The 14242-nt window shown below is 41.2% G+C and overlaps 1 protein-coding gene across 2 annotated transcripts in view; it reads right to left on the reverse strand.

The window, feature by feature from the left end:
- Positions 1-676: 676 nt before the first annotated feature.
- The window catches only part of sfswap (splicing factor SWAP), a 40293-nt gene continuing 26727 nt past the window's right edge, over positions 677-14242 (reverse strand). For both annotated transcript variants that reach the window (XM_072372475.1, XM_072372476.1), the window contains exons 15-19: positions 11452-11918; positions 10084-10209; positions 9675-9812; positions 8215-8287; positions 677-1405 (exon numbers count right to left, since the gene is read on the reverse strand). In XM_072372475.1, the coding sequence (XP_072228576.1) occupies positions 1340-1405; positions 8215-8287; positions 9675-9812; positions 10084-10209; positions 11452-11918 (870 nt within the window). In that variant the 3' untranslated portion in view covers positions 677-1339. The remainder of the gene's footprint in view (positions 1406-8214; positions 8288-9674; positions 9813-10083; positions 10210-11451; positions 11919-14242) is intronic.

Raw genomic sequence — 14242 nt, forward strand, 5'->3', positions numbered from 1 at the left:
AATGGAGAGCAGGATTTGCTCCTGCTAAATCTGCTCAGGATTTGAACTTGCACATCTGTTAGATAAATTTTCCTTCAGTTTGGAGTAAAACTAAAATTGTATTGCTAAAAAAAAAAGTCCTGGAAAGCCTTAACTCATAACCAATAAGAGAAAAACCCTTCACAAAAAAAAACCTCAAGGGAATGTTTTGGATTACCAGCTGATTTTATCTGAGCAATATTGCAAATGAAGGTCCTGCTCATCTTCATTATATCAAGCTCAATCTACTGGAAGAAAATACAATTATAATATTCATAATTATATCTTTAGATGGTAGTAACACTTTAAACATGTGCCAAGCCCCTCAGGTCTTCTGAGCAGGACCTTATTGAAGACCGAGCACACAAGGGAACTGTGAGTTTGGCTTAGTTTATTTTTAATAAATAATGACACAATGTAATATGTATGAATCATCTGAGGTTGGATTTATTGAATTTTAACACTTTATATACCAAGATTATGTTAGTTTTACCATGTCCAGATGTGTACTACTACATGTCTCCAGATGTCGCACCCCGTCTTTTATTCTGGTAACCACTCTAACACCAAGGTTTCGAATATGCGGCTGTATGTGAATAAAACAAAAACTTAACTCACCCGCCTGATGACAATTCAAAAGACAAAAAAGGATTGCGAATTCATCATAACTGAAATTTTATTGACTGCTCAGATTACAAAGTCGTTCTGCCTTAAATTCATTACAGTACAAACCAGGAACAGAAATAGAAGGCCACACACTACAGCTGAGGGACAGACTGGAAAATTAAAACCACATCTCCTGTAGAAAGATGAAGTGCTGGAAATAAAAGAAGAGCTGTGTGAGGAAATATGGAGAAAAAAAAAACGGCAGCAGAGAATAAGAGGTTAAAATAAAAAGGATTAAAACATAAACCTTCATAGAAGGAGACAATATAGACTTACCGCAGCTTTAGGTAACGCTGCATAAATGACTGACATCGTTTGGAAGTTTATCTTAAAATGGGATGCGACTGATCATTAGCACATTTCATTTTCCAAGCACCAAAACATATCAACGTTGACTTAATCTCCCAGCTAATGAGCTGCTTTCTCAGGGTGGGTGTGAAACTGAGCACTACACCTCTGCTCCAACACCGCATGAAAACATATCGTGGCCAAACGGAGCCTGCTGATGCAGATCTCAAATAAAAGATGGAAATAATAAATTATGGATAAACACAGAGTTGAAACAGATGCATGCCAGTTAAATCTCTGGGAAACTGGAGAACGGCGCCTTTTGACAGGCACAGGCTGTTGTGGCAACAAGAAAGTCCTGCCCTCCTTAGGAATTGGGAGGCTGGAAGGTCTTGGAGGTGGCGAGCATGGCTCGCACTTTGGCCATCAGATCCTGAAAACAGAGAGAGACAGAGAAGGGGGGGGGGTAATTAAGCACAGACTGTGACTGCATGTCATTGGATTGCTGAAAATTAACCTCAAGCTTGACCCGACAAACTTGGAAATGTGCCCCATTGAACTTACTAGTTGTGCCACACAACTAGTAAGACTGTGTGGTTACTCATACAACGATAATGCCAGATTCTGCATAAGCAGACATCTTTAATACACGCCTTCTTTCATGATATTTTGGCTTGTCTCAAGTAAATCTTCTCTTCTCTGATTTCTCGCCAAGGCCAACGGATCTTAAATCATGGCGTTGAGCCAGGGACCAACGCGCTGTATATTTAAGTAAACAAATTAAAAATCATTATCACTTAGAATAACTAACAAAAGTGATTAGGCTGAGGTGGGAACACATTTTTCCCTCTCTCTGCAGTGCACTGCAACTCCTGAATGAATAATAATTCCCAGTATAATTAATCAAACAACTCCCTGAGGCATGAAAGTGCTGCGCATGGTGCTGCTCCCACTGGGAATCAACTGAGCAGCTTGCAGCTGCCTTAAGCTCACTGATTTGTTTTAGCTCTGTTCTTGCCGGTGGCTTGCATGAATGAACACGGCCCTTAAATTAAAGAGAGTCCAACGGTGCGGCGTAACAGAGAAGGTAGTAGCAAGGCACTGTAGGCGCGGCAAAAGGTGATCCAACGCAGTGGAATCCATCTCTAAACATAGCGTGTAGTTAATGTGCAGCTCTTATCGCCACCCATGCATACTTACAGGTACCTAATCTTCAACTTCAACTGCCAAGGCAACAGGTGCACAGTTGAGAGAAAAAAAATACAGACCTATATATATAATTTGCAGAAGGCTGCAGTTGTCAAAAGTGACAGAGATAAGCAAATAATAGAGAATGTGTTGCAGGAAGCTGCCGAAGTGCAGTTCCCCCCCTCAATTTTCAGGTAGACTTAAATTTTGCTGACCGGTCTCCAAATGCTTGCATTGCAGAAAAGGAAGTGCTAATTTGCACGGCATCCCACGAGTGATTCGCAGACGCACGGACAATAATCCGCCCCCGAGCCCTCTTGACAGATGTGACAAATTAACAGCTGTAATCACAGAAGGATGGAGCTGTCACATCAAATCACTCAAAAGGTCGTTTCTCCTCAAAGCCCCCAGTGTGTCTGAGTACACACAGAAAAACAAGGCCACTCACACACTCGCAGTCTTTGTGGAATGCGGCAAATGAGGCTCCAACTATAACTCAGCTCTCCGTCAGCGGCAAGTGTCTGAGCAAAGAAAAGAGCAGCAAAAAACCACACGATACAGTACAATTGCCACACAAGAGACGCCCGACCAGAGTTACGCAAGTGAAAAGGAAAGGCTGGGAGTACATGTATGAAATGTTAACCAAGTATTCCTCACAGTATCCCACTGTCTGTCATGTGAAAACAAAAGAAAAACCGAGGGAACAATGCCTCCCCCGCTATTTACCCAGCAGAGGCTCTGCAAGAGGAACGGTGTCTTCGATTCAAATGGAGGAACAAAGTTGGAGGTGAAATTTTAATGAATCAGCGCTGGATGTGAAAAGCCCGTGGCAAGAGGCCACAACCAGTCCCCCGTTTTTTCTCTGGAGCTTTAAGTACCTTGCAAACCTTTGAGTTTTAAGTCCTAACGATGGTCTGTCGGTTTTCACAAGTATCATTACACATAAGAAGTTTTTTGCAGCACTTGCGTGACATTCTTTAAAAGTCCTTATTAAACTTTTCCTGAAGTAGAACTGAGCTCTTGCTTCTTCAGCTGGTCATACCTCCTGTGTTATGGTCTTCATCATTAGTTGCAGAGTCCACTACTCCAGGGTTTAAACACTTTTCTCCTTAAACTCTTTTTCTCTCTTTTTCCACCTGCCTGAATTGACATTTGATATTCAATGACACCTTTACTTTGCGTCATTTTCCACGGAAAAATCAAGCTGCACAAATCAAGAATGAATACAAAAAATACTGAACTGGCCCCGTAGATGCAATTAACTGAGAAGCCAAGAAGTTTATGAGAATAAATAAACTAAAGAAAATGCAAGTGATAATATGGAAATCGTTAAATCGATTTCTGCTTCAATTTCAAACTTCTTGTTCATACCAACTTGTTATTTTGTCATTTAAATTCCAATTTCCTTTCATTGATTTATTCGCTCAATATTCATCTAATCAGAATTTCATTCTTTTCTCAATAATTTTTATCTTAGCAATTTCCCTCAAACCCCCCCCCCCCCCCCCCCCCCCCCCCAAAAAAAAAAAAACATATCGATGTCTGTATATTTTCCCCTAATTATATGATGTATTTTCTTTTCAAAACACTGTACATCAATTTCAACTTATAGGAGTGTTTACATTGCATTAGTTCCTCATTGTGTTTCCTTCCGTTTTGCTTCCCTGAGCATATTTTTATTTTTGTGTTTCCCTTTCACATCTCTTTGTCTCTGTCGTTACATCCCTGTATGCTTTTCTGCTTCATTAAGCAAAGATGAAGAGGGGCATGTCTCTTTTTTTTGCTTTTTATATACAAATATCAGAAGTGGGGAATGGTAAGCTTCTGTCAACGGTGCAGCGTAGCCTTTCGTTCCAGCACTATAAAGGACTACTACACTTGAAGCAGATCAGTTAATGACTGGGGGAAGACAAGCTGTCACACTCTGTTGAATAAACAAGATATCTGTGCTGCACCTGCACCACAGGAAGTGCCGTTATTGTGCCTGTTTTTGAAGCGACTTTGTGAAATGAGATCTCTGCACACTGATGCTCAGCCGGGTCTGTAAAAATAGGACGGAAATAAATACCCTGGAGGAAAATGAATGGGCTCAAATTGGAAAAAAGGAAATAACGCAAATAGATGCGTGCCCAAGTTTAAAAAAAAAAAAAAAGAGGTTATTATTACAAAATGAACGACATTAAACAACATTAATTGTATCATATCTGTACCTATCGAACTACAATATGGAAATATGACATTACCGAGTTCCACAAAGATGTTTTATACATGCGAGTGATGACGCCGACATGACCACAGTGACCTTAAGAACTGATTATAGGATTAATTGTAAACTTTGTAAACCTCATCTCTGCTGTGCATTCAATGCAGCATTAGTGTTTTCTATTGGCATCGGCTTGCCTGCTTGGTGGTGTAGTGGTTAGCGCTTCCAGGATGAGGGTTATTCTCTGTGGAGAATGTTCGAATACTCTGGCCTCTTCCCACATTCTAAAAACATGCATGTTAGGTTCATCTGTTTCTAAGTTGACCACATGAGTGTATCCGTGTGGCCCTGCGATGGACTGGCGAGCTGTCCCGGGTGCACCCCCCCCCCCTCTCTGACAGCTGGGGTGGGCTCCCCCGCAACCCTCAATACAATTAAACTGGTATGAAAAATTAATCAATCATTTTGGCTTTCTTTGGGTAGCAGTTACTTAATCTCTAATTATCACTCTATTAGTTTTTTTTCCCCCAAACTTGCAGACAGAACCAGCGAGAACACCCACAGTGAACTGTTGGATCCAAAAGCAGCAGGCTTCTCATTTCCAGCTACTCAGCGAGGAAGCAAACTGCTGTCAGTGCTGTGTGGAAACGTTAACAGTAATGCAAGCCGTGTTTCATTTTCACCGACAGACTTCAACCACTCTCCACCTCATTCCCTCTGTCTCTCTTTTTTTTTTTTTTTTTTAGGGAATCCATCTCCCATCGTCCATAAAAAAAACTAACTGCATTACTCAATTGGACAGAAAACGACATTATTCATAAATCACCTTCTTAATCTGATGACAAACCACGTACATTTAACATGCCAAAACGAGCATTCAAAGACAATGAGAATCCCTTTAAATGACACCTGGTTAGCTTCTGATAAGATTGTGCAGATGAGAAAATAAATTGCACATTTAAAAAACTGTTACTGAGAAAGGCTATACTGAGAAAAAGTCATCACTAAGGCCAGTGACCCCATCCTCAGCTACTAAATACAACTGTCTTGTGTTATATCGGTTTTATTTATTGGAATCTAGCCTTTTTGTTACCACAGAGGGAAAAAATACTGCAAATATGTACCCCGCGTTTAAAAGTCCTAGAAATACAACGGGATCTAAAAGCTCGTCTGACGGCTGCATCAAGTATGTATCAAACTTACAGAAAGACTGTACAAAGCAAAAAAAGCAAAAAAAAAAAAAAAAAAAGAGAAACAAAAACAAATAAGGAGAAAATAACAGAGGGCTGAGGCAAATAGCAACCGGGCACCCTCTGGGAAGGAGAGGCCATTACGCAGATGAGGATTTGCTGAATTATTCAAGATGTGTTTGTAAAACATCACAGATGGGGTACAAGTAGCTCGTGGCTTAGAATCGGGCCATGTTGCAACAACATGTTTCATGAACAAGTTAATGTTACTCTATGGAGACAACGCAGAAGACCGTGCGAGATAATTAGAACAAAAATTAAATGAGGTGCTTCTTTTTTTCTTTTTTATATGTGAGACGTATCAGGAGATGAGAGATGTGTTGTCTGCTGTGCATCTGGTCAGTAAACACCAGAGGCTCCCTCTGAGAGGCTGTCTGCACGCACGCGTGCACAGACACACACACACACACACACACACACACACACACACACAGAGCCCAGGGGGGAAAATAAGTTCCAATTGAGGAAAAGTAGCAGCAGTGGTCCCAGAATAGCTGGTGTTTCCTCTTCATTCACACTTTGTTGACCTTCATCACGACAAATTTCAAAGCTTCTGAACTTTGGCCTTCACTGCAGCCTCCCTACACTCACTGCAACCACAGTTTTCGAAGGTAGAAGTGTACGTGAATCACTTTAGGTATTCTCTGCACCAATTCAATCTTTTTTTCTTTTTTTTTTGTTGTTGTGTTTCGTGTACACCCATAAAATGAGTCTCAAGTTAACGCATTCAGCTGGAAAACAGTCGATGCATAAAAATAAAGCAGGCAGTCAAGATACCGGCAACTGTTTTGGGCCCCTTAAAATGAAATCCCGATGCAAAAGTCCAAAAATGTATTTTAAACCAAAGGCAGCTGTCACAATGCTACAAATTTGGATTTTATTTTTTTCAAACATGATTTTGCCTCAGTGCACAGAATAAGGTCTGCTAATAAATTCCAGTTTCCATCTTCAAATCGATGGAATGAACGGAAGTTAAAGTCTGGCAAATTGCAGAACATTTTAAAGTTTTAATGCTCGACGTGCACCGTGTAATGTTTGCCTGCAACACATACTTTGGCTACACTTTTTCCTCTCACCCCTCAGACAGAATAAAACAGGTAGGCTAATTGTGTTTCAGGTTCTGTGAAGTGCCATCAGACAAATTACAGGCTAGCTGCCCTATTCCAAGTCTGAATCAGTCAGGCTGTGAGCCATGAACGGACCTGTGCAGATGTTGAATCACTGTTATATGCAACTGTATCGGGGAAGATGCCATGGCAGGGAACTGATGAGGGAGGTATGGTGACGAGCAGAAATTTCAACAGCTGGTAATAGCAACCAACAGAAAGTGGCAGCATGCGGCGCCTCGTGTGATCACAGTTATTTTGTCGAAAAAAAGTGTCTTCAAAATTAATGACACTCAACAGAAGTACCACGGCTTCCATGGGGCATGATAACACAGGCAGCCATGGTGTAAAAAAGTGTCGCTGTTTAGTGTTGTAATACATCCCCAGAGTTGGAACAAGCAGAAACTAAACTAACTGACGCACTTTGTTCAGTTGGAAATTAGTACACAGTTGCTTACTTGACGGATGTAGTTTTTGGTGCTGAGTAAGTAACACAAAGAGGGGAGTTTTTTGGAGTTTATGGTGCAGAAAACCACACTAGTCCCACTGTAGAAAACAACTACATTGGACAGCGTATAAAAATTCTAAACCGAGAAAAAAGAAAACATTTCAGATTTCAGAAAACAAAAGAACAAAGAACAACAATAAAACACTGAACCTGACATTTCAGAAAACTACATTTTTTGTGTTTCACACCAACGTGAAATAAGGACGTCCTTTTGTCCCTTTTCCTTTTAACTTAGCTCTTTGTCACGTCTGGCGTTATAAGCACATAAGGGAACACAGCATAGTTTCTCAATAGAGAGGAGAAATCTCACATCCCCAGACTTTCACAGCCTGGGGCAGAAACCGCCAAGGTCTCCGCTTTCGCCTGCTGCTCAACTGGCACCGACCAACATTTAGCACCTCTCTGAATCAGCGAAGCTCTCAGAATGAGGGCATTTTCAGGCCTGAAAGCTGCAGGAGAACTTTTGGCTATATAATCAGCACGTATCCTCATCTAAACATCTGGTCACAGTCCACGTCAGAGTAAGTCAACATGAGAGTCAAAACAGATGACAACAAGCTGAAGTTTATCATGAGGTTTGAAATTTATCTGCTTAAAGATGATCATTTAAATGTGGTTATAAGCCCCAGACAGAGTACAACGACTTTTAAACATCTCTGAAACATAATTTTATCGACTGGGATGTAAACTATTTCACATGGGAAGCACATACTCTGTTCCAAAGAGACAGTTGAGCACTCTGTGAGACGAACACAAAGACACTGATGTGTCCTACAGCTGTACTGTAGGTTGGGAGGATAAAATATGAAATGAACTAAAGTAACACTACCCAAGACAAAAGCTATAAAAACTGGCTATTAAAGTACAAAGCACTTTGAGTTCTTCCTCTTTGCATGATGGAAACAAAGAACACCACTCAGTGCATTTATTGGACAGGCTTTAAAGTTCAGCAGAGGATGTATCCAGGATAAAAGCAAAGAACAATACCTGAGTTATTTTGGACTGCACAGAGGACACTATGGATGAAGACACTGCCTTGTCTTTCTCCAGAGAGCCCCCCCTGAAGAGAAAAGAAAGGAGAAAGAGAGGAAAAAAACAAACAAAAAAAAAACGAATCAATCATGTTAACAGGAGAGGATATACAATATTCATGATATTTTCTGAAATGCTGAAGTTGGACAGGCAACCACAAGGAGAAGGGCAGAACAAAAGAAGAGAGACGCAGAAGACAAAGGCACGTGACCTGTACATCCACCCAGAGCCGGGACCGCCGCCAAAGAGCATCCGAGTGGAAATTCATGCAGACAAACTGGGCCACAACCGCAGGCTTCAAATTCACCTTTGTGGCTCGGTCCAAAGCTTTCATTCTCTCGAAAATCTAACATTTCATAATTCATTAAAGGATTTTTTTTAAAAATAGAAGAATTCGTGTGCATTAAATTGACTGAACACAACAGGTGACATGACACTGCAGAACAGACTGTGGCAGACCTGGAAACTAAACTTGATTGTTGAGACTTTTAAACAATAAGCACATCGAGGCTAAATCGTTAAAGGATACATAACATAACATATTTCACAAAAGTTTGCCCTTTATTGCCTCGTTATGTTCTCACTTGTGCACGATTGAAAAGATGATGAACTTTGTTTTATCTCTTATTTATTTTAAAAACCTTTCTTTTTGCATAAACATATTTCCTGATACAAATATCCTTTTACCGTGTTTGTTTTCAGCTTTCAGCTGTTGCTTTTGCTTGTCATTGTTCTCACGGCTCAATCGGGTTTACTACTGACATCGCTTTGGTCGATTCGAGTCGTTTTAAACGCATTTCATAAAGTAATTTGAGTTGATTACGATTGAGGAAAAGAGCAGCAAACATAGAGTTAATTTTCGTAGACTATGAAGTGCAATGGGATCGTTTTCTCACTGGGAAACACCTGGCAAAGTGCTTTACAGGACCTAGATACGGTTAAAAGGACCTGTGTGAGTACTGACCCTGGAAATATTTCTGTCTTTATTATTTTCTGTGCCGGGACAATATATTTTGTCCTCCAGCATATGAAAGTCATCTTTAACAGTTATCTGAAAATATACCCCAGGACATCAGAAGAGGCCGTCTATCAAGAACTCCCTTTTTGCCCTTCAAGTGAAAGATGTCGGCTGTGAATTCACTGGGGCAAATACTGCTTAGTGAAGAGGTTTTGAAAGCTGGTTGAGATGTGCTTTTGTTATCATGTTTATTGTTGAGTTTTAAATGACAAGGCAGAGTCAGCACTAACAGCGTGTTAAATTGTAAGCGGTTATGGCTAAATGCTGAATCATTTGCCATTTTAAGCCCAAACTGCAGACAACCCTATCTTTCCTTAGGGTGGAAAACATCAGGTCACCTCTTGGAAATAAACTTAAAAGCTCAGCCGGATTACCGTTACGTCTGGCGAGGGGTTACCTTGAGTTGCCGAGACTGGACGCAGGGCTAGCCGAAGGGGACAAAACTCTGGGTGAGGAATACGGGGAGACTGCAAAACCAGAAGTGTACATCTGTCCTGAAGATGAGAATGAGCTCTTCTTTTGTTCAGGAGGAGACCTGGAAGCAAAAAAGTAACAGCAAGAGCTTAAAATTGCAGCTTTAAGCAGCAACGCCACACAATAACATGTCCAGCTATGACACTGTCCCCCTTTAGTTTGTAATGACGGATTAAAAGACACATGAATCACACTTTTTAGACTCAACACCATGTGTGGGAGCATGAATGCTCTTCTCTGCTGTTTTTAGCAGTTAAATAAACACAGCTCAACATCAAGATCCATTACTCTTCCTCTAGACTCAAACTGTTAACACCTGCTGTTAGATTTACCTGGATCTCGAATGCCCTCTGGGCAAGCTGGAGCTACTGCTGGGATGATGGCGATCTCTCTCCTCACGTCTCCTGTCTGACGAGGAGCCCCTCTTGTCCCTCCTCCCTGGGGAGTGTGATCGAGATCTGGCAAGACAAGAGGACAAAGAAGATGTAAGATGGGTAAGAGCTATTATATTGTTGAGAACAGAGTGTGAGAGAGAAGCAGATGTATTCGCAATGAGGGAAAAGGATACAGGAGGAGAGTGAAAGGATGTTAAAAAGTAAGTAACAGAGAAATTACTGAAAAAGAAATTCTAATCACTTTTGCATCAAGGAAAAACGTAAAATGGTTGTGATTAAACAAGATTTTCAGACCAAAATGTGGAACAGTTCACATAAAGTCTGGAAAGCATAGAGATTCTATCGCAGGGATTCTGAAAAAAGGAGATTTTTCTAAACTATCCTGAAAAGAAAAGAAAATCAAATATTTATGGACGGTGTAAGGGATTAAATACAATCACTCTTTCCACAAAGGGCAGAGCTGAATGCATTTGATCTGCCGGCGAGTACGCAGAGCATGTGTGCCATTTGCAAACATAAGAAAAACCAATGGCATCCCTTTTTAACAAAAACGTCAGAAAGGAACATCCAATACACTGACTGCGTGAAGGAGAACACCTTAAAAACACAGGACAAATTAAAGAAGGGGAGGTATTAAAACTGCTGTGCTGGTAATCACCTGCAGATGAGAACTGCCCTTTTTCTTTCGCTGAACCCGTTGGGATTATAAAAGCGCATTGCTTTTTCGTGATGATGCAAAGCATCGTGAACGTAGAGAACACAGTGAAAAGTGAAAAGGTACCATTTATGAAACTGTGCAGAATCCACACAAAAAGGCCAAGAATTACAGAAAAAGACAGCTTTATAAAACCATAGGCTACATGCACATTGCTCTGCCGCGTCACGCATTCATGCAACCCTTCGCTGAAGCAATTTCAATCAAAAAAACGACAAGAAAATTCGATCAGACTCGACAATATATTGACAACGTTTGAGGGCATTATTGAAAATGACCAACGCTGTGTTTTGCCATTCATTAATGCCATTTGATGCTCAGCTGGGCTGCTACACCATTAGTATTGATGATGATACTTTCATCTTTCAGCCTGTTTGAGGTGAAATGGTCTCAGTGTATTTGGTATCGGAGCCTACCAAGCTGGCCTCCCCTGTACCCAGCCCCCCACCACGACAATCCAACACTGTGCTGCAATACGCGCATTAACTCTGATCACATCACTTTGAATTCAAATCAAATATTGGGGTACTTTGAGATACTTTCTACATACAGCTGTGAACGAGTGCACGGCAAGGTCCACGGCGTCTTACCGGGATCTGCGGGCTCTTCTGTAGGCACTGGGAAGGGTGTGTCTGCTCTTAGATCTTGATCTCCTCTTGTGTTTTTTCTTCTTTTTGTCTTTGTCCCTTCCTTTGTTGCGATCTCTGTCTCTGTGTCTGTCTCTATCTCTATCTCTGTCTCTGTCTCTGTCTCGATCTCGATCTCTGTCTCGATCTCTATCTCTATCTCTGTCTCGCTCTCGGTCTCGCTCTCGATCTCGATCTCGCTCTCGCTCTCGGTCTCGGTCTCTATCACGATCTCGGTCTCGGTTCCTTTCTCTGTCTCTGTCTGAGGCTTTGGATGTAGTGTGAGAGGATGATGAGCAGGAAGGGTCTTCCCTGCCGCGGTTGGCCCCGTGGTTCTTCACTAAGAGTCTTTGATCCTGAGCATACACGGGTGGTGTATGGTACACTGGAGCAGGTGCTGGCTCGGACAGAACAGAGTAGGCTTCCTGCAGCTAGAGAGAAAGGCAGATTGACAAGGAGAGGGCAAATACTGTTAGTGTCACAGGCATTTTTTTCCACCATGCTTTTGTTTATATTCTGGACCTTGTCCAATTAACTGCTAGACAGAGACAAACCAATGGCATTGACCGAATAAAACATTCCATCTTCCTCTTTCCTTTTTCCCCCTTTAGCATCAGTGACACAGACCGAGTTCACAAATGCTTTGTAGCTGTGTATATCTGTGGAAAATCAATATAGAAGTCCACCTACAGTAAGAGATGAAGGCCACACACAGCGCTGAAAGTGTATTGATATCAAAGACTTATTTATTCAATACCTCCATGTGCACTGTTGTCATTTTTTTTTTTACATATTAATGCAGCTCACGCAGTGAGGGGTGGATTAAATAAAACGTTTTCAGAAATGTCTCAAACAATTACAAAGTGGTGAGAAATGTTTCAAATGGACTAATATCAATAAATAAAATCAAATGCAATTATTATCCGTGCTTAATATGTATCAAGTGACTCAGCGTCTGCAGTGAGATGTGAAGGAGGAGGACTGTACTCGCATGTGCACTAAAGGGGAACAGGATCCCAACTGGCTTTTTCAGTGAAAGACAGTTTTTTTTTTACTCTCTTGGGAAATCATTACTCAGATTCTTTCCTTAAAAGCCCTTACTCAGCTGATGAAAAGATGGTGCAGGTTACACAACACAGTGCAGCCCTCTGGCTACTCACCGAGTTACAACTGTCAGCGACAAAGTGCCTTTAATTGTCCCATTGTGGGTCTGCCTACTCATTTCAGATTCAGCTGCTGCTGCATTCATATCAGGAAGAAAAAAAAAAAAAAAAAAACCTGGCTTCAGTCAGTCAGAGGATTACACGTGACTTAATCTGCCAGGGTCTGATTTCATCCCGCAGGGTTAGGTTTTATAAGCCAATAAATACAATATCAACTAAAACTGATATGAATTCACCTCAGACTGCGAGCACTATGCCAGCCCAAAGAAATGTGCTTTCTGAGTTCAGCTGAATAAAACGGAGCAGAGGAATCTCTCCAACCTCTTATCGTCTGCTTAAATTGGTAAGAAATGGGTGGAGCATAAAAAGAGAGAGGGGGGATGATGAAAGAAGATGAAAGGAGGAGGCAAATGTGATGAAGGAGCAGAGGTTTGAGAAAAAAACAACTGAATGCAGTGATGATTTGAGCCGAATCAATGGATATCTTAAAAAAAAAAAAACACCTTAAAAAAGGTGCAGCCTTCGTTTGCTGTTAAACAAAGTGGGTGAAAAACATGAACGGTGGTAAAACGGTGTATTATCAGTGAGTGTAGGTGAAGGGAAGGAAAAAAATAAATAATTAAAAGAAGAAGAAATTATAGGAAGCCAGATTTAGAGTTTGGACTGACATATTGGAGGCTTATCCCGACAGCAGCCCACCCTTCCACACCTGCTCCGGTAAGATATAAAAACAAAAAGGAACAGAGTCTGGGGAGATGGGAGGAGAGAAATAACACTCTCTGACTTCATTATTTTTGTTATACTAAAAGCAACATCATACACCGACAGGCAGCAGACATCTCTATCTAATTAATGAGAGTGTTCGTTAAGGGGAATAACTGTGACAAACAGTGGGGCATTTTTTATGCGCACACTGGTCGTTAATTAAGGCTTCAACTAGAAGAAAGTAGAATGCTCGCAGAGGTTTGTAAGACTCTGAAGGCACCTGTGTACAGCGACAGTCCCACATTCACCAGGTCTTGAGACAGAATGTTGTGTGGAGCAGTTAAATTGCATAATTACAGCACTCAGGAAACGTAATGCTGCCTGGGCCTGTGAAGTTTAGCCAGCGGCTTCAGTTTCCTCATGACAGCCGACACAAGCTACAGCAGTCTTGCTGTATCATCAACATGATGAAGAACATGCCAAACATGCAGAACCTGAGAGATCAGAATCAGCTCATTCAGCCAGCTAGCACACGGCATCAGCATTCACATCTATCCTCAAGCCTCGACTCCCGTTAACCACTGAAGCTTTGCACAATCCCAGACTCCCAACTTTGTCTTTTTTTTCTTATTGTTTTGCTTTTTTTAAAGCTCTTTGAAAACATTAATAAAAAAATCTACCCACATAAATAATAATTACGCTGTGTTAGTAGTGTGCCTCTTCTTAACAGTGTCTGATGACATATTATTACTTCTTGTCCACATTGAGACATTCAATATCTTAAAGAGCATACGCTATCTAACTGAAACCTGTCTTTACCCATCTGTGGGCCCATGGCCAGAGTGGTCATTGTTCCCTGAGGAGGATATGTATGCTCCTCTGGCCAC

This window comes from Leuresthes tenuis, unplaced genomic scaffold (assembly GCF_036924035.1).
Source record: "Leuresthes tenuis unplaced genomic scaffold, fLeuTen1.0.hap1 SCAF_19, whole genome shotgun sequence".
In the NCBI taxonomy this organism is placed as follows: Eukaryota; Metazoa; Chordata; class Actinopteri; order Atheriniformes; family Atherinopsidae; genus Leuresthes; species Leuresthes tenuis.